At 35.6% G+C, this 27,173-nt stretch overlaps 1 protein-coding gene across 1 annotated transcript in view; it reads right to left on the bottom strand.

Moving 5' to 3' along the window:
• The window catches only part of AGMO (alkylglycerol monooxygenase), a 190,526-nt gene that overhangs the window by 60,792 nt on the left and 102,561 nt on the right, over positions 1-27,173 (bottom strand). Inside the window, exons 11-12 of the mRNA XM_021538314.3 lie at positions 20,953-21,035; positions 19,706-19,811 (exon numbers count right to left, since the gene is read on the bottom strand). Of these exons, the coding sequence (XP_021393989.1) occupies positions 19,706-19,811; positions 20,953-21,035 (189 nt within the window). The remainder of the gene's footprint in view (positions 1-19,705; positions 19,812-20,952; positions 21,036-27,173) is intronic.

Raw genomic sequence — 27,173 nt, 5'->3', positions numbered from 1 at the left:
TAAAGGCTCAGGTTAGTGGAAAGAGAAATACAGACTACAATCCAGCAAAGATTTAAAACACATGCTTAACTTCATGCACCTAAATAGACCCATTAACGTGAAGTTAAGCATGTGTGCATGTTTTTGTAGGGTCATTCTCAAGTGATATCCCTTTGATGAATGTTTCTTCCTGTGTTAGCAGGGAATGGTGTTTGATCAGACCAGCATGGGGTTAAGCGCCCTTTGTCTATCTGTTCTCCACTTAGAGGACCCTTCTATGTTGGTGAGTGTGAGGATGAGAGGCAACATCCAGCCCTGAAGGTACACAAATTCTGGTTATTTTAAGAGGAACATCTAACACAGCTGAAACTGGAGGTCTGATTTTAGGTTTTTTATCCTGTGAGTTCCCAAGCTATTCCAGGTTGCAGAAAAATTCCCGACAAAATGTTCTAGATTTTTTTTCATAAATTACATTTAATTATTAATATGGAAGTAGCTCTGCTGATCTCCTGATTAATCTTGTTGTGCTAAGAATACACCAATCATTTTCATTTCTTAGACACTCTTACTTCAATAGGTCCATTTGTTTATATACTCATACAATTTTTTTTTTCAGTTTGGATTTTGACGTCAACAGTGATTTCAAAATTGCTACATAATATATCACACTGAACAACTGTGAGCCTAAGCTGAGGTCTAATTATAGGTCTGACTTGAAGTCTCTTTAGGCATGCTCACCACACCTAAAGACCAGTACTGCATGACAAGAGGAGTGTCACAATAGGCAACTGAGTTTTTTAGCAGAAGAAAACAAACCAAGGACACAAGGAAACTTTTTCCTTTGACAGGGTAACTTCCAGTTGCTTAAGGGTCTTTGATAGGGTAATTCTAGAGCCTCTTTGCTACCAGAGTAATCATACCTAATAAATTAGAATGTGGGCATCCTTGGACTCATTTTCCACTCTGTTAAACCAACACAAAGAAAGATTCTGTCTTTTGCCCAAGCAGTCACTAATTTAGCAAAAGGCAGGAATGTATCCTCCAAATTCTAATTCTCACTTTAGGAGCAGTTAAGGAGGTTGCATTTTTCCCCATCAATTGAAAATATACTTTGTTACACTTCTTCCAAGCAGAAGTTTATAACTGCATATAACTAGTGCATTATGGACTGCCCTAGAAAGACACATAGCTTGACTGTATATGCCACAAAGAGGTAGCCACTAATGCTTCCTAAAATGAAGGAGAATTCAAAATATATGAAGTAGATAGAAAGTAAAAGAAAGCATAACAAAATGACAAAAGGAATTCACCCTACATCTTTTGCTCAAGTAAACAAACGGAGGATTATTAATGGCTGTAAACAGTCAAGGGCTGAGTAAAAATCTTGTCAAAAGCTAAATTGTTCCACAACATAATGCTGAGAATTTGTCTGAAAAAAAAATCTTTTCCATAAATGTTAATTTAATATTCCATATATTATTTCAACAAAAAGTAGATTTAGATATATTTAAGGAAGGAATTGCATTGAAACTAACAACTGAATCATAATGCATCACTTAAGATGTAGCATCGCTGAATTATGGCTTGGGATTGCTTTGCATATTCCTAATTTTAGAGCTAACAACCCTTCCAGTTTTTATTATTGCCTTGCTATTTCCATTTTTCCTTCACAATGTTATGGTGACTAAAAAATATGTGACTAGAAAATCGTAGCCTTTCATATTTCAATCCCCTGACTTTCCCTGGGGAAGCGGATTACTGCATCATAATACTGGTATCTTTTAGTTAATGGTGTTGGCTTCATTCAACTTCAAAGCAAAGATATTAAAGGCTCGTTTTCCACTACAAGGCAGGTGTATTTTTATTAGCTCTTTCTCAAAATTGCTATGACTTCACTTGTGGATACCCCGCCAACAGCCATTATTGAAAGCTGGGCTATAATTGCTACGGAACATGCAACGTCTGAAGCACTAAACCAGTGTTACTGCAATCCTCCAACGATTGACTGAAACCAAGTGTTACATCATTAAAGCTGAATTACAACACACCCATGGCGTGTTTTCCATGTGTGCTATTTTAAACAATAGTAGAGAAAAACCTGGCTATAAATTCACAGATCCCCAATTTGTTCAAATCCATGAACAATGAAGACTGTCTGACAGGATCTGTTGGCTCTATTTTAGTCAGAAATGTCACGCACCATAATTAAATGTCTGTTTGGTTTTTATTGGAGATGGAAATGCTAGCTTTAGTTATAAATTTAAACAACCTGTCACAAGGGGAGACTCCACATTTATATAGTTTAGGAAAGTTTAGCAATTGTAATTGCTCCAGGAAAGACAAATAAACTAATGGAAACTATTCTATTTTTTAATTGGCTTTGCATCAGAAAAGAAAAAAAAAAGCTAATGGGATTATGGTATAGCTTTCATCTGGTTTGAGCATTGCTTTTGCTTTGGTAGACTGTCTGTGCACTAGTACTTTCCAATGCTTAATTTTCATGCAGAAATTAATTGAAGAGTACAGTGATCACAGATTCTAGGTTAGGAGAAGATGCCACTGAGAAGTGGCAACAAAATACAATCAATATTCCAGAAAAATGTTTAGCTCAATTCTGCACTGTTCACCCTGATGTTGTCCAAGTGGAAATATTTTGCCGTCACCTTGGTATGCAGAGACTATTATAGCTGAAGCAAATCCTTCAATTTTTCTACTTAGCTTCAGAAATTTTACTGTGCCCAGATTCCAGTGGAAAATATTTGATCACTCATACGCTTGGATAGAAATTTGTCACCTGGAATAGAAATCAGGATAAAACTGCCAGCATCCTTATGCAGACAGGCTCTGCAAATATATACTAGGCAAGATCTCTGCCAAATAACTTGTGTCTGGCCAATATCGCCCTTCAAATAGTCTGTGAATGCCAGTTGCCAATAAAGATTCATTATACCATGTATAGTTAAATATTATTTTAGCTTTTGCATCTACAGTTTTAAACTTACACAGTAGCAATTCATTTGCTCTCCACATACTACCTGTCTGAAAGTTTCTGTGCAGTAGCCAATCACAATATTCACACTTCTCACTAGCACCTAAACAATATATGTCTTTTACTTAAAATAGTTCCGTCAGATGTAAACATTTCCAAGTTATGTTTTTCATTCACACACAAAGTATGTACTACAGCTCTTTTAAATAGCAGTATCAAATGCAAAACTTCACAGTAGATGTTATAATTATCAAAGACTTTCCCCACTGCACTGCTTTTCAAGAAGCTAAAAATTTCTTCTGGGTTCTATAATCTATTTAAATGTATGTCAATCTGTAATGTAATCTATTCCTGAAAATGCATGCATATATTAAAATAAAAAAAAAAAAAAGAAAAAAAACCCAGTAGCATTCATAATGAAAAAAATCTTAGTAAAACTTTAAAGCTATTCCCTCAGGTGCAGTAGATCATTCAGAAGAGTCCCAAATCATGCAGAGTGTTAAAGTTGTTAAAAAATTTAAATATTTTCAAAGGGAGCATGTACCACTTTTACTATAAATACTTCACTATACAACTTCATTCTCTCTCTTTTAGAAAAAGCTCAACAACTCAGCTTATCTCATTCAGGCTGCTATTGGCTTTTTCAAAATGGCACCAAACTTGCTGTTATGAGACTTCTCAAGCATTTGTGCTGATGTGTTTTTAACTCATTTTACCCATTTTCACCTATTAGAACTATATGAGAACATTTCAGTGAATAAATAGTAACTTTTGATTCTCAGAAACAAGTGCTAGCAACACCATTTATTGTAATAATAATTGTTTTATTTCCATAACATTTTTATTTACCTGATAAACCATGTTAACCATGTTGCTCTTTTCTTTCCTTTCATTGTATTATATCCTTTTACACAACTTCATCACTCTATTTTTTTTCATCTCCTCCCATCCTAGATTATTCCAGTGTTCTTATGTCTCACTAGCACTTCAGTTATTTGAAGTTCTCTCCTGAAATCTTTATTGTTGTTCATATATTACTTCAGATTTTCTATAGAATTAATTACTTCCTTTTTTCTGGATGTTTTTAAATAAATAAGGTTTATTTCAGAGGGCCCTTTTCCATATGAAGACAGCTAATAAAGTTTTGCACAGATTAAAGAGAAGAATTTACGCTTTGTCATGCAACAGACAGGACAGTTAATGACAAATATTTAAATCTGATTTAGCACCCTCCTCTTTAATTCTACTGGCTATTGATACGTCACAAACATTATTTACTGATTTCTCAACACTACAATCCATTTCTGCTCTTGCAGAAGGCATTGGTGTCTGAGCAATCATTATGTCAAGATGAATCCTCTCTGACACTAATAAAGTCTGTGGTGCTAGAGCACTCTACTGCTACATACTAGGGAACACGCGTGGTTCCAGTTTCCAGAAAATTTAACTTTCATGTATTCAATAAAACAAAAAAAATAGTTTCACCACTATGAATAAAAGGATAAATCTATTCTTCTTTTGTGTTTTCTTTAACTAAATATATTTCTATCATTTTTGCATTTATTAAAAAAATATATTTCTAGATCTTTTATAAGGTTTATTTTAAGACAATATGAAGGGCTCATTAACTTGAAGATTTTATGCGATCTTATATAGCTCACATACACCATTCTTTTGCAAGCCTTTTCCTTTTTCTGTGCTTTTCTATATATTATTAATCCCAGCACAAAATCAATCATCTCTATGCAGATTCCACTCTTTTCTTGAAGTCTCATGCCCCTCAACCCACCATAGAAATTCCATCTGTCCCAATATTGTGTTTGAATGGTAGCTTAGGTTAAATATACTTTGAATTCATCTCCTCTATTTTCAAATAAATCTTCTCTCCTTTTCCCCTAATTCTAGATAGCATCACTGTTTATATGTCATCTTAAATCCCACCTCTCCTCCCCATATCCACAGCCACAGATTCTTTTCTAACACATCAGAGACAATTAGTCTTATTCATTCATGGATCTACAATTCTCCTCTGGGCCCTTGTTTTCTCATCTCTCCAATGCAGCAATCCTCTCTGCCAAAACCTTCACACCTCACCGATGTCCACCCACAGCGCTACTGAAACAAACGGGCCTTAGACTGTCCCTTCAGAAAAGTGATTACTTTCTATGTTTCCATCAGCTCAATTTTCAAAAGTAAGGTAATTTTCAACACCTGAAGGATCTTTTCAGCACATCTCTCTCTTCCCTGTGCTACTTCTGGTATCTTTCATTAAGAACATGCTCAATTTTTATAGACAATGCTTTCTGATTGGTCATAATATTTGTCTATTGGTCTAAAATGTATATATTTTCATCTGCTGTCTTATATCTCATGTTTACATTGTACATACCTGGAAACAAGACTATTGCTTTGTTGTGGGACTTGACAGTAACTTGTTAGAATGCCTGGATATCAACTAGTTTAACTTCAGAGTTAATAAAGGAAATATTTTTATTCTTAAGTATCACAATGCAAGCAGAGAATGTAGTGATGAAATGTTTTGTTACTTACAGACCAGCATCTCATTAGTACATTAAAATCCTGATTTACTGCTGTAGAGCCAATGGACAGCATGATGCTTCAGGACCTCCTTAATACAGGAAAGATCATAACCACACAAATGTTTTAAATGAGATTCCTAAAGCACTAAATAAACAATTGAAAAGTATTTTCCTCTCTAAATATCATTAATCAGAAGTAATAAAAAATTTCATATTTGGAAAGCATTTTTTACACCACATTGGTCAGAAGAACATCTTGGAGGTATTTCTCTTTGCATGTAATAACACACGTAAGGTAAATATAATTGTTTTCCCTGCTGGAAAGATTTGTTTACACTGACAACTCCACAATTTTTTTCAATTATCTTATCAGATAGTAAATTAAACCATGAAAGCAAGTCACTAAACTACCAAAATTCATCTATTAACAAGACAATCCATTCTTCTGGTTAGCAACATACTTCAAAGTGCATATTAAACCAGAATTTTTCAATTTTTAGCTCCCATTAAAATAAAACCATGAGGTGTTTAATGTGTTTCATGTAATGCTAAGTGTTATTTTTAAATTAAGCAGTAAGAAAATGCTGGAGCTCCAGAAAGCTGGCATTACTTAAAAATGACTGTACATGAATAGTTACACATGCATAATTATATAATTGCACTTGATGGCAGCAATAGCACATAGAGAAGACTATTAATAGTATGTAAAATCTGCAGCAATCTCGTGAGTACAAATATCCTCCAGAAGTACAAAAAGGTGGCTCTTGGTACAGAATATATTTTAGTTTTACCTTTCAGTATGACAATTACCATGAAAGAAAGGATCAAAGGCAAATGGCACAGCTGGCAGCTTGAGAATAATTTAAGAGGTGTACTGGCAATAGCTTTTTGGTTTCAGTGAGATGGACTGCATTAGCTGTAATAGGGAAATGATGCTGGAAAACAGTCATACAGCATTCTTACCTGGCATTAATACAACATTAGCTGAACCTGCAGTTTTGACAACTTCATAAAATTTCAAGGAAAAGAACTTATGCTAATGAATATTAACAATAGCAATGTCTCCTCTGTAATTCAGGACAGAAAATCCAACACCACATTTAGGCTTAAGTCACTTATTCAGCAACTCACTACCACTGAGGAAATAAGGTTATCATGTGCCTGTTAGTATCTGACCATGATTTCATGAGCTTGTCACCAAATTCCAAAGAGATAATCTGCCTGCAAGGACCTGTCTAAAGATTTTAGGAATTAGGGCATCTGGGCTGGAAAGATGTAAAATAAGATAATTAATAATTGCAGATAATGCTGTGTAAATCTGAGGTTCTTCTCTCATTTCCCACTCTCCTTGCAAAATATGAATTCTATAGTGTTGTAGGGATGGGTTCACATAAGCAACTTCTAATCATTCAGGTCCTTAACAAATGAAGTTAAGTACAGAGTTTGGGAGAATGTACAGATCCTCCCTGCTTTCCATCTTTACCCTCTCTCCCAGACCATTACTGGTATCCTTTGGACCAGGTGTGCCCTGCATGGTCTGGGGAGGGTCTGTGTCTTCCCATCCCTCATGCCATTTCCTTTTCATGGCACCTTCAATCTATCCATTGGACAATATACTTGATAGGCATGAATTTTCACGTCCTTTTCCCAAAGGACCACACTTTGGACTAAAGTCACAACTCCTGTTTTTCTGGGTTGTCCTTCAAACAGGTAGTCATTCAGCAGAATTTTGAAGGGTATCTTCCAGAACTCCTGGCCTGGTTCAGGGGTTCCATATGGTAGTGAAGTCTCTCCTTCAACCCACTCTTCCAAAGAAAACTCAGCAGTCTTTTGTTGTTCGGTCTCAAGGCAGTTTATTGTAAGCTATCTAAAAGATTGTCTTCTTGGGCTGCAGCTGTTTGCTCAGCAGCTCAGGCAGAGGCACACACACCCCTGACATCCTCTCTGTCTGCTGTCTTCTTCTTCTCTCCCCCCGCCCAGGGCTGCTGCTATCTTTTATATGATATATTACGTGTTACATGTTTACAGTTTTTCCCCAATACCTACTACCTATATTAAAAGATGCTTTTCTACTCTAAACCAATCCATAAGTGCCAACATCATCAAGAATATGAAGGTAAGGAAGAAGAAAGCAGAGGAACAGGACCGGCCCACATTCCTCCATCTTAAAACTTCTGACCCCATGTACAGAGTAAAAACCCCTCTGTACAGGTGCTAAAAACCCGCTGTACAATACTAAAAAAATTTCCCCTCTACTTTGTAACTACCTCTTCTACAATATCTAACCTTTTGTGACTGCTTGTTCCACCTTCAAAGTTGGTAACTCATTCCATGGCTCAAACTCAAAATCACAGCTGTTTGCAGCTGCCGGCCAGGGTCTAAAATGCTTCTGACCAGGGCCTGGGACCTCTAAAAATGTCTGAGAGACATTTTGAGTTCCAACAGGTATCAACCCTAGCTTGTTTCTTAGCAATTAAGCTAAAACATGGTTCGCTTTCAACAAGTTTTCCAAAGAAGATTTACTTTCCAAAGACTCTGTCTAAGCCAAGAGGCAAACATATGTCCACACATGTACAGTTCTGAAAAGCAAAATGTCTCCTGCCAAATCAATTATGAATTCTCTGAAATTACTGGCATATATGCCCATATATACTTCTGTGTAGAGTTTGGATTATCGCACAAAGTAAAATAAAATCATGAAGATCATGCAATTTAGTCTCCAAAAAGATCAAAATAAAACAGTAGAGGATTCAAAGTAGTTAGTCAGACAGATTTTATTTGGACTGTCTATGAAAAGTGGACCAGTTTTGCCTGCACACTGCTTTTGCAGCTATTATTTTTGTTACTTTTGCAATCTGATGCTTTTGATTTTTATTTGATGCTAATAAGTTGTGAAAGCCAGAGAGCTTGCAAAGCCAAAAAAATAAACCTGGATCTACTAAAGAACCTGTTTCCTCCTTCTTAACTCTCCACTAGTCAGGAGTTCACTGGAATGAACAAATTTGATTCACTTAGTGGACTAAGACTTTTTATAAGAACTTGGCAGAAATTAGCTATTCTTTAGAAGGTCATAAACAGTCCAATAAGAGTCCTGAAAACATTGAATTATGATCAAACCAATTTATTTTAAAATTATGGCTATATAACAATATCAATTCTATCACTATTTTTAATCAGAGTACTCTAGAATTCTTTATCTGTTTCAAGTGAGCTATCCTTGAGTAATTTAACAAAAAAATCAGTATGAAAAAGCTGACCTGAATCCAAGGTGCTAATGTTCTACCAATACCTAGCACTGTGCTAAAACTAGACAGTGTTTCGTTTTTCAAATATCCAGTTTCCCTCTGTCAATGAAAAACTTCTTACTTTCAACAGCAAGATCCTCAGATAGTCCCTTAGATGAAACACTCACTTATCTCTCTCTGCTCTTAGAAGTAGAGAGATGGAACAATTGAAATAAAGATTTTTTTTTCTTGAAATGTGTTATTTCAAGATTAATGAACTCACAGCAAGTTGAAGAACTTTGTCTTTATTTTAAACCAACTAGTTTGAGCTAGATGCTTTTGTTTCAAGCAATAATTTGCTCTGCTGTTTGACTGTTGTTATTTTATAGCAGTGGGGTAAAACAAACCAAAAAACAAAGTGAAATAAAAATGTATGAACCCAGGTAGGATGAAACATTCTAAATACCCACCTCGAACTTCCCACTTGTTTGTGTTTGTCTTAACATTTTGTAAAAAAAGTGACTTCCAATTTTTGTGTACCTCAAAATATTTTATAGGTTTTATTTTAATTTTATTTGGTTAGAGAACTAAAAAAAGTTTCCCTAATCCTCTCCATTTTCCTTTACTATCTTTTCATTTCTCACACATAGGAAAAAAAACAAACAAAAGTAATAAAAGGGAAAAGAAGGACTAAGGAGCTCTCTATCCTTTTATTGAGAAAAGTCTCAACTTTTTTTCAGCACATGTTAAAACATATCAAAGCATATGCCATGTTTTTTTATTGAACTGTACATTTTAGACTGCTATCCAGAAGGCAAGGCAAATTCTAGCAAGTTGCTTCTAGCAAGAAGCTCTTATCAGTTGTTGGTATCTTGGTAACACATTTTTAGGTCCAATTCACAAGTCTGACAAATGAATTCCTACTTTTTGCATGTTTTATGGTCTGAGAATGCAGTTTAATAAGACTCAGATACCCCAGGAGCTAATTACCATCTATGCACACAGTACGAAAATATACATTTGGAATAGATTCACTTTAGGGCAACACTTTCATTAGAAGCAAAGACAGCCCAAAAATATGTTAGAATTATACTCCTGAACACTTCTCATCCTATGCTAGAATGTTCTCACCTGAAAATGACAAGGAACTTTAAAATATATGTATACATAAAACCCCCCAGCTTTTCTAAATAAGGCTAATAGTTTCACTAATACGTTTCACTTCTAAGCTAGGAAAAAAAATTGACCAGGAATTCAGCTATGATAATGGCAACTCTACTCACTGCTTACATAGCAAGCAGAAGCAGGATGTATGTACAATGACAGGTACCTTTTATGTACGTATAATGACAGGTACCTTCTTTAAAGTGTTACAAACGAACTAGGTTGGTCTCAAAAGGAAGTGGAAAGAGCTATGAAGTAGGTATAAAACAATGCAGTTAATAGCCAGACTGCCTCTCAGCATCCTGCTTCACTACCACTTTTAGGTATTTCCTAGTATCTGACCACTCTTTATAGGCAAACTACATGAAGCCAAAAGAGGACAAATTAATAAATCTATAGTTATAGTCATATGCAGAAATATATGCATATGCAATGAATTCAGGTAACAGCTAAGGACAAAATATAGCATCCCTTTCTCCATAAAACAGAATCTAGAATATTCAAACTCAAACCAGGCATCTTCAACTGTATTAGCTTCCAATCAGCAAAATAAACAACCTATTCAAACATTTCATGGTTTCCACATGAAGATAAACCAAACAAATTCTGTCAGGACAGATGTGATCACTCCCAGACTCAATAGAGGGTTGCTGTATTATTTTGCCTTGGTTTCAAATGATAACTAGAGCTTTATATTTACTTTTTTCTTATAACACCTATTTCCAACTTTTAAACATACAAAGTGTTTTGTGTGTTCTGCATTTGGTAATCAGTTGTTAAACAGAGCATTTGCTAGCCTTCTTTCATCAGGCAATTTTTATTTGGCATTGGCAAGAGAAGGAAATTTTAAAACATTCTCTTTGTGCTGTGCAATACCCAAATATAAAATCAGCATTCTTGCTCTCTCTATATTCTTATTCCATGACTCTAAACATCATAGAAAACAGAACTTGTAAAGGAGAATGATATAAAAAGGCAGTAATTAAAGGAAATAAATCACAGCACGCATAATGGCTTGATTTTATCATACTGATCTATTGCCCACTTTAGACAAAAGGCACTGGCTGGTTAGAATTTAGCATGCAATTGCCCAGATGTCATGAACTAGTTTTCAGCCTCTGTAGTTGTTTCAGGTACTACTAATAGGAAAACAGAGGGTCAACTTTTACTGTGCTTTTCTCATTTTGTTGTTCATAAGAAGCTTCTGAAACAAATAGACTGAGCAGAAGATTGCATTTATGATTTCTAAAAAGTAATGAAACGTCTTATAAAACATTTTGAATTAATTTTTGCTTTCCTACACAAATATATTGATTAAGATTTCCAGTGGGTTAAATTAAAGTACAAATCTGTGAATCCTACAAAGCCATTCTGTTGCAGAAATGTTTTCATAGCTGCTCACTGTTACAGAAGTGGGAAGAGACATTTATAGGAAGAAGAGTCTGCAACCATTTCTATTGCAAGATGTAAATATTGAGCAAACCTGGACTGCATATTTTTAATATTTGGGGTTTTGCTATTTAAACTGTATGAGATAGAAAGACCCAAAATATTTTAAATACTAGGTTGGTTCTTTGTGCCAAACCCAGATCTTTTCCACATCAGAAACAGCTTGTTTCACTACAGCTTTTATCTCTTAAAAGTTAATTCAATCCCTCTGTCTATCATGTTTGAAGATAAAATTCAAACTAAGTCATTTGTATTTGTGGTCTTGGGAACACAGATACCACTCTTCTCTCTAGGAAAATTCCTGTAACCTGCCTGTTACAATAGCTTTGGAGGTAAGTTATCTAGTTTTGGAAAATAGTCTACTAATTTTGAGTATCAGGCTGTGCCAACAAGTACATACATGTGGGTGAGCTTGATGGGCTAAAGGCACCCAGGGAAAACACACATACTGGCCAAGGGCTGGGAGAACCCTTCTGCATTCCTCAGACTGCATCTTCTGCTTCTCCTCACATGACTTGCTTGAAAGGGAAATCTCCATAAGTAAGCCAATGTCTTTCATCCAGGACACCCGAATTGCCCATCTTACCCTGCCTTTAACTTTTAGACACTGCAATGTACTTTACATGACATCTTTAAATCAACTTTGAACGTCAAATTTATGAGAGTGTAAAGTGATCAATAAGCAATAGCTCTGCCAAGAATAGGAAACATGAGTCTTCCACATCTGTGGAAATACAGGGTATGAAACAAATTCATGCATACATGAATTAACAAAAAACAAAAAAACCCAAAAAAAACCCCAAACAAAATACCCCAGTACTGTAACTACAGTTACACAGACAACCATCTACCCATGCGGAATATGTCAGCTGTCACTAGGGACTGATAGCAGTGAAGCAATTCGCTAGTATGGAGATCTCTATCATTACCCATGTGTTATTATGATGTAGAAAAGAATGCAGTTTGACAGGGTTTGTAGCAATACTGTCTTATAGAAAAATTTTGCTTTGACTTACAAACCAAATCACATCAGTAACAAGATGTGTGAAATACTAGAGCTTCATTTTTGCAGACATCGTCAGATATATAACTGAACATTAATAATCTCATGGCATAGCTGTTACCTTTAAAATGCAAACACTGCATACAGCTACATGCCCATCACTGACTGCTCTGGGATAAGAGGGGTTAGAAAGTAAACTTTATATCTATGATTGCAAATGTTGACAAAAGAAAGAACAAAATTTCAGTCAGTATATGTGAACATGTATTTCCTATGTTCAGAGTACTACCTTTGCTTTATCTTTGACTGCATGCTTCTGATTTCTATTAAGTATGACTACCTCCTCATCTTGTCAAACAATTAAAGTGACAAAAGTAATAGCAGATGCTTCTTTCATAGGTAAAACTGCAGCAAGCAGACTACAGCTTGCATTTTTTTATGGCTGCTCTATACAGCCTAGTAATTGCAAGGTAATTGAAAAGATCCTGATAATAAACTGCCAGTTTACTTTTTTTCAGATAAAATAAATATATAACCCAATTCAGGCTTCATTTTAACAACACATTAGATGGTTTCCAACTTGTCTTGATTTTTGTTTTATTTTATGATTGTAAATAAACCCTGGAAAATTCCTTCCCAGATTTTACCACCTGAAACTGCAGCTGTTGGCTGACACTATCAAAGCCTCGCAATTCTGAACTCACGTGCAAATCTCATCAAGCGCAGACACTTCTAATTGATTCCAGAAGTTTTCTTCTGCTAAGATCAGCGGGCAGAAGAAGAATAATGAGCAGCTTTTAAGCAGAGGGGGAAGGGTGTTGAGCTCAGGGAGTGGAGATTTTAAAAGCTCCAGCTCAAGTGCTCTGCCAGAAATGCAGAGCAATTTTACGGTCAATTGGCCAGAGCATCTGGAACTATACATCATAGTCCTTAGTTGATGGTGGTGAAGCCGACTCTCAAACTGGCTAAGTCTAAAATCAGTAATGACTCTGCTGTCACACCTAAGTGGAAACTAACTTAATCTACTGCCAGATTTTACTGTGACTTTTTCTAAGGGACATTATTCCCCTTAGGGCAGTTGTCAAGAATATTAAAAGTCCAGTCCCTCGGATACACTGCATGGCATAGCAAACTTTTCTGAATGAAGCTAACATAGAAAAAAACTATTACAACGCATGTTTGTTTAATTCCATGTGTGTTGACAAGGCTTTTTATCATAGGCAGCAGAGTTTCCTTCCATCCCCAGTTTCATTTCTAAAATATATTTGAAATACACCAGCCAATCTAGTTATACCACAGAGACTGCAAAATGCTGAGGTCATAAATCATAGCACAGGGCATGGGGCTTTCACCTTAATGGAAACCAAATATGGGGTACGCGGCTCTTTGAAATGTGGCACAGATGATCTTAATGAGGGACCAAGAAAAAATGCTACAGAGCAGAAAACTATCGTTGATGTGGAAATAACTTCTTATGAGTAAATGTTTGTTTTATGTCTGTACTCATAAGTCAGTCTTCCAACACTGGTAAATTATACTAAGAAACAAGTGAGGTAACAGCTACTCTTTGTATGATGAAAGGAAAAATAAGTAGTATGATAATATATCACATTAAGAGGGACTTCTGTAGAACACACGATACAGTGTAAATCAGTTCTTTAATAAAGAGATATTTTATATTTTATCCAGACCAATTAGATTCTAAGCCATAAGAAACACCAGAATTGCATCAAAGATCATAGAAGCAGTCCAGAATACTGTCTCCCGAAGTTTTTGGAACAGCTGCATCTACCCAATACTCTGGAAGAATAAATAAGCTATTTGACCACAATAAAGCTAATTTCTACCTTCATTAGTTAAGGGCTGAAATACACCCTGCAGCACAAGATTCCATATATCTTCCAAAGCTGGTTATATTTCTAATGTACTACATGCCCACATAGAAAACAAGTTATTAATTTAAAACACCACATATATATAAAACCTTCCTTTTTGTCTCTTTTCCACCATGAAAATTGCCCTAGAATTTTTTGTCCTTCATACCTGTAAATTTATACATGCCAGCCAATGTGGCATAGCCAGGCAGCTCATTAAGTTGCAGAAGTCAGGATGAAAAGATTAACTCTTAGATACAATGTGTTAGCTGCACCAAAGGTGCACATCAAGACAAACATCTATTTCCTCTTTCCTCTCCCTCACTCCTAGCCTCTTAGTTTAAGAGTCTTAGTTGCAGCTAATATGAGAGTTGGTGAAAATATTTAAAACAAGAGTTCCAACAACATGTCAATGGCTCTCATTTCTACTTGCTCCTCATTAGTACTACTGTCAAATAACAGCCAGTGTTTGACCAAATTCAGCTCATGGAATATGCTGGCTGATGCCAAACCAGAGCAGTTGGATGGAAACACTTTAAAGAGGTGGACCATCATCACAGATTTATTTTTACATCTCGTGCCTGCTGAACCGTCACATAACTGAACACACAAGCAATGTTTTCTGCTACCTCCAGGTGGTTAGAAGGCTCCAGGCCCAGTCTGACAGAAAATGATTTGGCTTTACTAATACACACAATCATCACATTACGCAGGCATGAAGTAATCAGCCTAAAGAAAGCTAATTAGTATAGGATGTGGCAGTACAGATTCTCAAAAGAAACACACTAGCTTTCTAAATGAGTCAAACTCTCTTTCACTGAGATTTTTATTGACCTCCACCCAAGAAATAATTTTCTTAAGATATAAAAATTTCCTCATATATCACCACTTTTTTCTTCAATAAACAAAGAACACATAAAACCTCAAACAAAGAAACAACCACCAAAAAAATTCACTCCCTCCCCCCTCCACATTCACCTAATCATACATATGAAATATATACAGGAAAAGGAACAGAAAATGTATGCTGAGGAATGTACACTGTTCCACCTTCTATAGTCACTTTTGTAGTGATGATAGCTTCAGAATATTTTCTTGGAGAAGAAAAGGACACTGGGAGAGATCCCCATGAGTATAACATAGAATGAATTAAAATACAATAGCAGAGAGGAAAATGTATTCAAATGATCAGAAAAATAACATAATTTTCATAAGTAACCAAATCTGGTAACACACAACTTCAAAGTATCAGTGGAGCCAATGCTGTTTTTACTTGACTGCAGACACAGAAAACAACACATTAAGACTGCAGCTTCAGCAAAAGCAGAAGCCTTTATTTTCTTCTCACACACCTATAATATCATTTTGCTTTCTCATTCCCTGAGCCGTAGCATTAAGAAACTTTCCTGCTCCACAACAAGTTGCAACACTTACCTGAAAAAAATCTTTGTTGGGCTAAACCCAGATGGCAAAGCCAGTTAGCAGGGCAGCAAGGAGGGTAAGAGAATGGATCCAGGGAGCAGGACTGCTCCTTCTACTCAGATTGCCATCTTCAGCTGCTTTTTTCATGCCCACCTGAGCTAATCTAATGGCAAAGTGGGAAAGGCTTGCTCCTTGTTTCCTCTGTTCTGCTCCCTTCTCTAACTGAACCCCTAGTTTTCTCTCACTTCTTTATTTCCCATTTAGTTTCCCTCCAGATGTTCTTCCAATGGAGTAATTCTGATAATTGTCAAGTCTTCTTATGAGCCAAACACAATCATTTTCAGCTTAAAGCACCTATTTTTTGGCAGTTAGAATACTCTTCAAATTGTATTGCAATGATATGTTCCTTAGAAATGTTTACTGGTTCTAAAGTAGTCTTGAGAAATAGGAACATATGAAACATAGTAGCAGAAAATCCCCCACACATATGGAAAACTGTAACATACTTTTTCACTAATTATTGACATGCTACTGGTAAAATCAGTCTTGCACTTATCTGCTGCAATGTGCACCATTAACTTAAGAATTCTGAGAAAGAATTGTTTGTTAGATTCTTGGAACACTTCTTTATCCTTAAGTAATTATGCCCTTGAAGGCTTAATTTATAGAAAAAGTCAACACAGACTCTTTTACATGATGTTGTGCTTTCATTTTTGAACGCTGGATTACTAAAGAATTGTTAATTTTGTAACACGTAAGGATGAAGATATAAAAAGAATGTTTCTGAGCTTATTACAGGTTATGATTACTAGAAATATTTGATTAAAAAGATCAAAGTCAGCTAAATCTATGTGCATGTTAAAGACAGGATATTTAGATGAGAAAAGCAAAATGATTAAATAAATGTTTTAATATACACCTCTTAAAATTTTTAAGAGAATGTGAAAGTGAAACAGAGCAAAGGAAGTTGAAAATCAAGCAGATTACCTATGTTATTATATTCTGAAGGATAAACAACTTGGAATGATGAACAGAAACATTTTTTAGGACAAATTTTAGACTTAACTTCTGGGGAAACCATCTGTTTATATATTTCTTATACTTTCTGTACTGCTGTTTCAAAATAATCATGTCAACAATGAGGCAAAACAAGGCATTGAGGCAAGAATTTTCAACATGAACTGACAAATCTCCATCAATCTCTCTGATTTTTTTTTTACACATAAATTCCATTAGACCCATAAGAAGATGTCTACCATGCATATAATATACTGGGAGCAAAAGTGGATCACTTATTTTAAAAGTGGGTCATTACTTTTAAAATGGGGAACATTTTGAAGCTCATTGCAAATGTTCAGACTACAAAAAGTAAAACATTTTTTATTGTGAAGATGGTGAAGCACAGGAACAAATTGTCCAGTGAATTGAGAGATGCCTCATCCCTGGAAATTTTCAAAATCAGGTTGATTGGGACTCAGATCATTCTGCTGTAGTTGAAGATGCTAATTGCAAGGGATTGGACTACAGGATCTTTATAATTCATACACAAACTATTCTATTATTCTATGATCATAAAAGCTATTAATATCATGAAATTCTTGATTTGTGATAAAATGTCATGGGTGGAAATACCGGCATCACTCAGAAGCATCACCTATTCTGGTCTGCCCAAGAGCAAATTATTTAAATGACACTTATTTTTTCAGTATTTTCAAAGAAAAATTGTGTGCAAGTAGTCCAGTCTCTTGTAAAAAATGAACTACATAGTCAATGTCAAACAAAGGACCAAGAAAAGAACAACATAGAACTGTATTATGAAGGTGTCCCAGATTGAAAGGCAAGATGTATTCCATTTGCTATCTGTATGACAGTTGTCATCTATTAAGTGGGCAGTTTTCCTTATCTTTTCCACAACCAATCCCCTCTCAGGGGAGACATCTGCTGATAATGGGCTATTGAATGTCACTGTGTGGCTGATAAGAACTATAACATCCCATTGTGAGATGCTCCGCCCAGAGGGAGGAGCCAAGCATTTCTACCTGGATATAATCTTGAGTTTCTGGAACACCAGCACAGCTTTTCCTGCACTGGATTTCCCAGAGGAACAGCTGCCTCTTCTACTGCAGGAAGACTACACCCTTTTTTTACAGGATCACTGTTGCAACAGAACCACACGTGCCACTCCAGGAAGACTGCAGCCACAATTCCAATGGGACTGCTGTCAGGACCCTGACCAACACTGTGTCAGGTTGTATTCTGACTCTGTCAGTGTTGTTATTGTTCACTGCATTGTTTATTTCATATTTTTATTTTCTTCCCTAATAAAGAACTGTTATTCCTGCTCCCATATTTTTGCCCGAGTGCCCCACTTAATTTCAAATTTATAACAATTCGGAGGGAGGGGATTTACATTTTTCCATTGCAGGGGAGGCTCCTGACTTCCTTAGCAGACACCTGTCTTTCCAAACCAGAGGATAAAAGAATAAACAAAAGGAACAAAGTATAGGAAAGTACAGTAGAGAATAATTTTTTAAATAATTTTCTTCTTCATGAAAGAAAAGGAAGCTATGGAATTCCCTATGAACAATAATATTAATAATAATAATCTAATCTTCTACTCATTTCTTAGTAAGAGACACTTTTATCTATGAATAAAGAACTCAGCAGGGTGGGTATTGAGGGTGTATATAGTGACATAATTCTCGCAGAGCTCAGTTAGAATACCCAAATAATTGAAGTCTGAAAGCTGTGTCTCAAGGGCAAGGTAAACTCTTCCAAAATTTTAGAATTTGTTACTTAAAGCCTTTCTACTGTATTAGGCTACGCAGGAAATTTTACAGACATTTTCCAAAAAGAAAACTTCTTAAAATACCTGCTGAATTCTTGCAGACTCTTATCAAAGGAATTCAACAACCATTTGATTTATACACCAAAGCTTTGACAATGTAACAGGGGGGCAGGGGAAAAATTAAACAATTAAACAAAAATTAAACAATTAGTGGCATTCATCTTGCTTTAAATATTGTCCAATAGATATTGTTTTCCAGCCCAGGCAGGAAAAAAAAAAAAAAAAAACCACAAAAAACCAAAAAAAAACCCCACAAAAACCAGAAAAACCTCCCAGACCCAGAGCAGCAGTAGATTTTTTTTTCTAATTCCTTTTCCTTGAGAAAATCAGAAATGAGGCCACTTCCAACTGGGAATGATGCTATAAATTTTGCATATGTTTGAAGTCAAAGGAACCATTCTGAACTTGTTTGAGTCTCAGTTCCTACTGTTTTATTTGATTTTTTTTTTTTTCTGATTTTAAGCCAAAAGAGTAACTTTCTGATGAGGTTCTACTAATCTAGCCACCCATTTATAACCTTGTAGGTTATGAATAACGATTATTTTCAGGTAACCAACAGTAAGTAGCTTGGTAATGTTGTTCAGATAGGAATACTAACAGTGACCATTGTGATTTCATTGTGATGATATTAAAAGAGATATGAAATACCAACTGTACTGGAAAGAAAAATAATAAAAAAGCAAAAGGCACAAACAGGATAGAAGTAAATATTAAGAACACAAAAGTAACCACACGCATCAGACCATAGGTCTATTTAGTCTTGTATCCATTCCTTGTCAATGGCTAAAAGTCTGTTTCTGACGCACAGGATTAATACAGAGCAAAATACTTTATATTTAAGTCTCCGGCCTCCAAGAATTTTCATATTTCTCCTATAAAAGGGGAATTAAACAATCTGAATTCATCAATGCATTACTATTATTCATTTCAACGCACATGGACACAAGTAAATTATTTTTGCAAGAAGCGGTAAATGCAGTCCTTCATGACCTTTTTTCCAAGGATAACTGGCATCTAAGTAGTGAACTGGAATAATTTTCTTACAAAATAATCATAAAAAGTGAAAAATAATGAGATAAAAAAAATAATACTCTATTCAAAGAGCATAATAAAAAATAAGAAAGCAAAATGTAAATGTTTAGTGTTTCTTTTTTATAAAAAGATAAAAAAATCTAGAATAATCATCAGAGATGTTTTAAAATAAATATCTTACCTCATATGCATAGCCCAAGAAGGAAAAATGACTCCTAAAGTAGCCAAGTTTGTAAACACCTATGAAGACTAAACAACGGATAATTTCCAAAATTCCTGCTTTGGACCTAGAAAAGAGAATCAATTCAGATTAACATCCAATCTTTTCTTCTTTGCTAAGTTCAGTGAAAAAGAGAAAATAGAATTAGTTTGTGGTGTCCTTCATTTACATACAGTCATTTTTCTTAAAGTTAAGTTTTTATGGTATATACCTTACATAGACTTACAACCATGAATTTCCTAGTGGTGAGTATGCCCGTACTTGCAAAAGATATTTGAACAAATATGAATGGTTCTGTATATTTAGTTACTGTCCTTTGATCGCAAGAATTAACACAATAAAATTCTGAGAACTGCTACATAAGTAGCTCAGAATCTTTTCAGTGGTCTACTTCTGTAAATTTTTACTAATACCTCTTTATTAACTCCCTAGGTTATTCACATGTCTGGCATGTTGCCAGATTTTTACCTATTCTGAATTAAATTGTTCAATTCTTAAAAATGAAAGTTATTCCTCTCTGAAAACATAATGAACAGCAGGTGCAAAACAGTACTGGCACCTCAGTCTCAAAGGAAACTTCTACTCCACATTTCTTCTCTGTTAGGGCAAATAATTTCTATGCAAGAAAATGTGGATGCTGCTGACTCTTCTTTAGGGCCACAGTGTCCATATGGACTACTTCATAATGTATCTCACTGGCCTGGTGTATTCAAGATCCAATTTCATTTGAAGCCATACTGATTAGGTTTAGTCTCAAGTCTATACCATCTTTCACGTGATTTTGAGCCTGCTCTGAGCTACACTGTGTGCTCTTCATATACCACCACCATATCTGACACCTATGGTGTGCTACACAGGGCTCGTACAATCTGACCTGGAACAGCCTCAGACAGCTGGCAGGTCCCACCCGGCTGCCACTGTCCCAAAGCCAGAGGAGTGGACCCAGTAACTGCAAGCACAGAGGAAGACATGAAGAATCCTTCCCAAAACTTTTCTGCAAGGAATAATACAGGTGCAGTCACCACTTCCTATGGGAACAATCCTGGATTTAGGTGCTAGATAGTCATGTTATTTTCTAGTCAGCAGACAGCCATGTGTGGGGGTCTGGGTGAATATATCTCTTTATCGATATAATTTCTGAGATGTACATATAGTTATAAATAATCCATAATGAAAGAATAAAAAACCCCACATATTTTGTATCTTACTTGTTCTCCATAAGTAGTCCAAAAGATGCCAGGGACAGAATAATAAAGCCAATTCTCATGAGAACTGTTCCTTGTGACAACATCTGTTAAAAGGCAGACAAAAAAATTAATTTAGAGTTATTTTCTGGAGATAAATGGAATTTTTATGGAACAGTAGCTTGAACTTACTCACTGAGTGAAGCTAGTGTCCCCTTTTAAAGTAATTTGCTACTTTAAATTTTAGGAAAAAAAAATCTGCTATGGATAGCACTCATACCTGGAGTAACCACCTTCACAGTTGTTTCCTAAAGTTATCCCCTTCTGTCCTATGTGTTTTTTTCCCAAAGTTATTTGATTTCCTTTTGACTCTACTCAAGAGGGAAGAAACTCACTTCTAGATAAAAATCCCAGCAGCCCTCTTCTTTAAATTTCATATTATGTTACCAGTTCCTTACAATAGCTATCTTTGAATCCCAATAGATACAAAAGTCAATGTACTGGTGAAAATAACAACTCACAAGACATGATCATATTTAAGACAAAACAAAATTAATGTTTAACCTTCATGAGAACTTGACACTTGGTTCCCAAGTCAGCAAAACTTTTAGCTCATATCATTAACTTCAATCAGACTTAAAACAATTTTAAACATTAACATGTGCATGAGTATTTAGATGAATCGCAGCATGAGCACTTCTGTCCTTAAAATTTACATCAAAATTACATAAAGAAAATTTACATCAAAATGACATAAAGAAAAACAGAAATTATTTTGATTGCAAAGTTTGAATTTTTAAAATTTATTAAATATTTATTTTGTATTCTATACAGCTGCCTTTGAAAATCAATTATTTAATCAGTTTCCATTTTTCCCTCCCTGATTTTGTTTCAAATATTAGTTTTGAAAAGCTTTTTGTTTTGTGGGGTTTTTTTTGTTTGTTTTTTTTTTTATTAAAACAAAACAAAACAGAAGTAATGGATCTGACTGAGTTACAGAAATCCTTTCTTGCTTCAGCAGCAAAAGAGTTCACGAACAGCATCTTGCGCTTCATTTGCAGGCATTGGTAAAATAAAACTCCACAAATGTCTGCCCTGATTTCCATAAATCCCATTCAGTGACATACCCAACTTCCTTCGCTCGTGGCCCCAAACCCTCAAAGAGATCTAAGGTAAGTATCTGTGTGCATGGGAGGCCACAGGAGGATACTCTCAAGTTTTACAGCTGTGTGAACTTTGAGTACCCATGTTTGCAAAACACATCAAACCACACACTCAGTCTGGGCAGGTTTCTGTTGTTTTACTGAAGCATCACAAACACCTACTTAGATATCCTCAATAGTTATTGAACAAAGAAAACTCAGTCCCAGCAACGAGCAAACTAAACAGCAGCCTCACCAGTTTACAAGCCAGAACACAGTTCTCACAAATGACACCTGTCAAGCCATTCTGTTGGACAGATTTGTACCAGGTGAGAATCAAAATTATTACTGCATTTCCACATTACCAATCTGTTCCATTTCTCTTTATGATAAACTTTTCATTGTTAGCAATAGGAGAAATTTGTTTTGAAGTGACTGAATATTTGGACAGAGCTTTTTTGTAAAAATCAGGCACGGACTCTATTTGAATTTAATTAAATGAGGAGTGCTTTAACTGTTTATCTAGCCATAATACTGAGTTCAACTTCCACTTCAGCTTCCTGTACAATCTGGGTCATACAAAAATTCAAGAAGTGAGCAAGGAAAAATATGATTTGGCACAGGCATAAGGGAGCTCACCCATAAATTTCTTAGAAATGCTTTGATAGGCTTTTCAATGATTGTTACTTGCCTTATAAAGGAGTTTTCCAGGGAACAAAGACTGAAATTTAAGATTTTTCTCCTTAAAGACTGTCCTCACTTTTAAGTTGAAAAATTACACTTTCTTTAAAATCTACTTATTCTTGCCAGGTGGGTCTGATTTTCTTTGTTTCCACTGTGATGCACCAGGTCCTACAGACTGTCTGAAAAATGCTCCCACAGTGGTAGAGCACTATTCTGAGAAGCAAGGTTTTGTATCTTCCTAGGCAGGAAAGAGAACTAAACATCAAATCTAGATATCTATCAAGTTATGGAGTTGCTACATTACAATATATGGCTAAAATTACACTTTGTGGGAAAGGAATGAAACTGCAATGGCTTTCATACAAGTGCCAATACTGGTCTTGAGGAAGAATTTAAGAGTACATGCTATGAATGAGCAAGGATGTCCCTAGTTTCCAGTTTTAAACGGCTGCATGATTTCAAACTTTTCTGCCTTTTCATGGATCCCAAGCTGGCTAGCTTGTCCCAGGCATCTGTGTTTCCTTGTGACTCCAGCTGCAGAAAACTGATACCTGCAGATAAGTTAACCTAAACTTTCGCTGAAACTTGTGGAGAGAGCACACTAGGAATGTGGGAATAAGCTGACCACTTTGGGAATTCCATTTCTTGCCATCAGTAGACTACAGGCCTAAAGACTACATTTGGTACTGCATTAAGAGGTGGATTTCAGTGGATGATGAAAACGCTTCCCAAAAGCAGACAATTTTGGGTCATATTTTAGTGGTGGTTTTACCTATAACTTCGATCAAGGGCTTTTTTCTTAGCTTAAAGATATATTTTAATTTACATTACTAGAACAGGAAAAATAATTAAAATTATCCCCCACAAATATCTAACACAGAAGAATAAAGCACAGACTAAGAACTTGACAGGAAATTAATACATTTCAGATCAGTTTTAAACATGGAGTTCCAGCAAAAAAAAATAGGAATAGAAACACATTTTAATGTCTGTAAATCAGAAGAACTGAAGCAACCTTATAACTTTTTAGAAAATCAAACTCAAATGTAAACAGGCCTTTATCTTTAAATGGTTAAAATGCTATATGAGATTCTTTGGCATAATAGCTACCTGAGCCATGTGTGAATATATTTTACAGACTTGTTTTATCAGGCCAATTTCCATTTCTTTTCAGACACAGTCCTACTTGAACAATACTATTTTAAACACTAGTTATTTGTAAAACTCCTTATGATCAATATGCCCTCTGACCCAGAATGTGAAGGACTGGAGGACTCTAAAGCACAACCTGGAGATCCCAGGTGATTTCAGATTGGCACTATCATCAGATTCATGCAAAAGCATGGCACTGTAATGCCTGAGCATGGTGTGGCAGCTTTCCACTTCCCAAAACATCAGCTTTCAGAGTGGTGAAGGATGAGGCAGAAAGCCTTACTGGGAATCATGAAGGTAGAAGGTGCAAGTTACCCTTCACTGTAGGTAGAAGCACCACATTTACATACAACAAAAAAAATCCCTCATTTGTACTGCTAGTCAAGGATTACCAAGAAATTTTCAGTGAAATACACCATGATGCCATTGGGAATAATATCTTTTAGAAAACCAGCCATATAGTGTAATTTTTACCACTGTTCGTTTGCTTCCCTAAGTTTCTCTTACAGTTCTAGTGATATAGAAATATGCTGCCTTGATTCTTTTATTTGCTTTCAAACACACATCACCCTATGAAGTGGATGCTGGCAGCTGAGGCATCCATTTTCTAGGCATTACTCTACCAAAATCAACAAAATAGTCAGTGGATTATATCACTAAACTAACATCATATATTAAATCTATGCACTGCAACCAGCAGTGCAAAAAGAATGTGCCTTTTACACCGTCATTAGTGTTAGCATCTTTGTTCCACTTAAACATAGTATGCATGGATGTATATAAAAAATAAATGAGTATTTATATACTGGAGTATTTGTATAAACAGAGAAGCATGTGGGACCACAGCAGGTTCCCCAATTACAAGTCAGCCACAACTTTGCAATGTGGTTATTGGCTACAATCAAGCAGAAAAAAATATTTCTGTTGGATTTTCATTTAATTTAAAGCTTTAAAAATATCTTTGAGCCTTAAAAAATGGGAGGGAAGGGATTATAGAGTTTAGTCAGATGTTTACACTGCTTTGTAACCAACAGAATGCCATAGCATTATTATTTTATGGTTTTCTAGGAATGAAAAAAATAATTCATTTAAACAAAGAAAATGTTATTCCAAATCTATATTTACATGAGCATTGAAATATTCAAAATTGACTTTTTATATTGCAAAGAATCAGTCTTTTTATTCCTTTGGAAGAATAACATGGATGCATTTTCTCATTCTGATTTCTCCAGTGGTTCAAAAGAATTTCCAGGAATGATGTCAGCACATTTCATAAATTAACAGTTGCCCGCTCTCATACATCAGATAATCAGATACATTCAAATTAGGAATGCAAATATGATGCTATGAATTTTCTATTGTTAGGTGTCATTATCTGTATGAGTTTATTTTAACTTAGAATTCCTAGAAAAAAAATCTAATTCTTTGCAATATTACATACACTGTACTTGCTGATGCCCTACTGAATAAATACATTAATTGTGTTCTTAACTTTCAAGAGTTCTATCTTACTAATTTCCATCTAATTGAAACTGCTTACATAGTCATATAATTATAAGCCCAGTAAATGTTATAGTATCTATTAACAATAAAAGAAACACTACAAAACGTGTTTAAGGTGCACTTCACTTTGATTTATATGATACCTGAAGTTCTGGAGCTATGAGACTTTTGCTTTGAATGTACTGCAATTTTACACTCCTAGCACTCTCTCTGGGACTGGTCCAAATCCCATTTCTTCAAGGAGCTTTGGATCAGATCTAGATGTGCAGAGCTCAGAAAGCAATTTTTATTCACTGGATGTAGTGCAGATCACTATACAGAAAACAAACACTGTATGCTCTCTCCTGTGGAAAATATATATTTGTTCTTTCCTGTTTTGCTCTTTTCGTAAGTTAAATGTAGGTCATTCAGACAGAAGGTATATGGTTGCTCTTTATGGATAGAGAAATTTAACACTTCTACAGGGCGTGAGACCAAACACTGAGCAACTGTAATCACTTGAGAAATGTAATAGCTGTGTGCTGTGTCTTATGGCTGTTATGAAATGGAACTTATACCTAAAGATGAGGAAAACAGTTAGTTTTCTCCATTTATGGAGCTATGCCACAGTTATGACATAATTCATAGCCAGACAGAACGTTCCAGTTGTATCCATAGACATTTCATAACTCAGTGTAGTGGAAAACTGATATTGAAGAAAGGTTTTTGCCAAGTAAAGTTATTCATACACAAGCTTCCTTCTCATGACAGCTTCCCCACTGTACTGCAGAGCGATGCTGGAACTCTGCCTTGGGACCAGCACTTTCTACACCCACGCTGAAGGTTTATGTCCTGAGATGAGGTGCTTCCAGTCCCCTGTGCTCTCCTTCTTATCCTTACTACCTTATTACCCTGCAGTTTTGTGCAGACAATTTTCTAGTTGCTTTTCCACAATAAGTTCATAAATGGAGGATCTTCAGGATGCTTCCTCCATGACTGAAAGAATTTAGTGATTATCTGGGGGTTGGGTGCATTTTTCAACTTTCTTTATTATTTATTCTTAAACAGCTGCAGTTACCAGCAGATAAAATAATGTGGACCATCCATTTTTCATTCCAGGACCAGAAAAAGGCCAAAAGAAGAAAATAATAAAATAGAAAAAAAATATATATCCTTAATTCTGGCTGTTAAAAGCAACAGCATAGAGTAAAAAAAAAATCCAACCCAACAGCAAAATGAAACAAATTGAAAAACCTCAAACATGGAGTTTGATTCCTATGCAAATGTAGAATCTAGAAGTATTCTGGAAAATCTTGCAGAGGTTTTTCTAAATATAGGAACACTGGCAATCATGTATACTGTTTGACTTGTGTATTTTGGAGGTATTTATTCATACCTTTGGCTTAATTTCCTGTCCTTATAATAGACTAAGCCTCAGATGATTTAGTGATCTCCTAATTCCCTGCAATTGCAGTGTGACCCTTTGCAGAGATAAACATGGTATGTAGAATAACTCCATACTAATCCAATGAATATGCCTGAGTTAACTTTAATATTATACCAGGAATGCTAGGTACTGCAGTGTCCAGTGAGGTAGGGGACTGTGACCACTGTTGGCCAAGGGTTGGAGATTGCCAGGTGAGCATGACAGGACAAGGCTGAAGAACCCAAGGGGCCCTTTGCGTGTTTACAGCCTGCCTGTGGCAACATGGGTGACACAAACACAGCAAGAACACTGCTCTTGAAGTAGGGGGGACTTAGAAAGGGTTTAGGAAGAAGACCAAA

Source organism: Lonchura striata, chromosome 1 (genome assembly GCF_046129695.1).
Source record: "Lonchura striata isolate bLonStr1 chromosome 1, bLonStr1.mat, whole genome shotgun sequence".
NCBI lineage: Eukaryota > Metazoa > Chordata > Aves > Passeriformes > Estrildidae > Lonchura > Lonchura striata.
The sequence above is the reverse complement of the archived record's forward strand: the minus strand, read 5'-3'. Positions and strand labels throughout refer to the sequence as shown.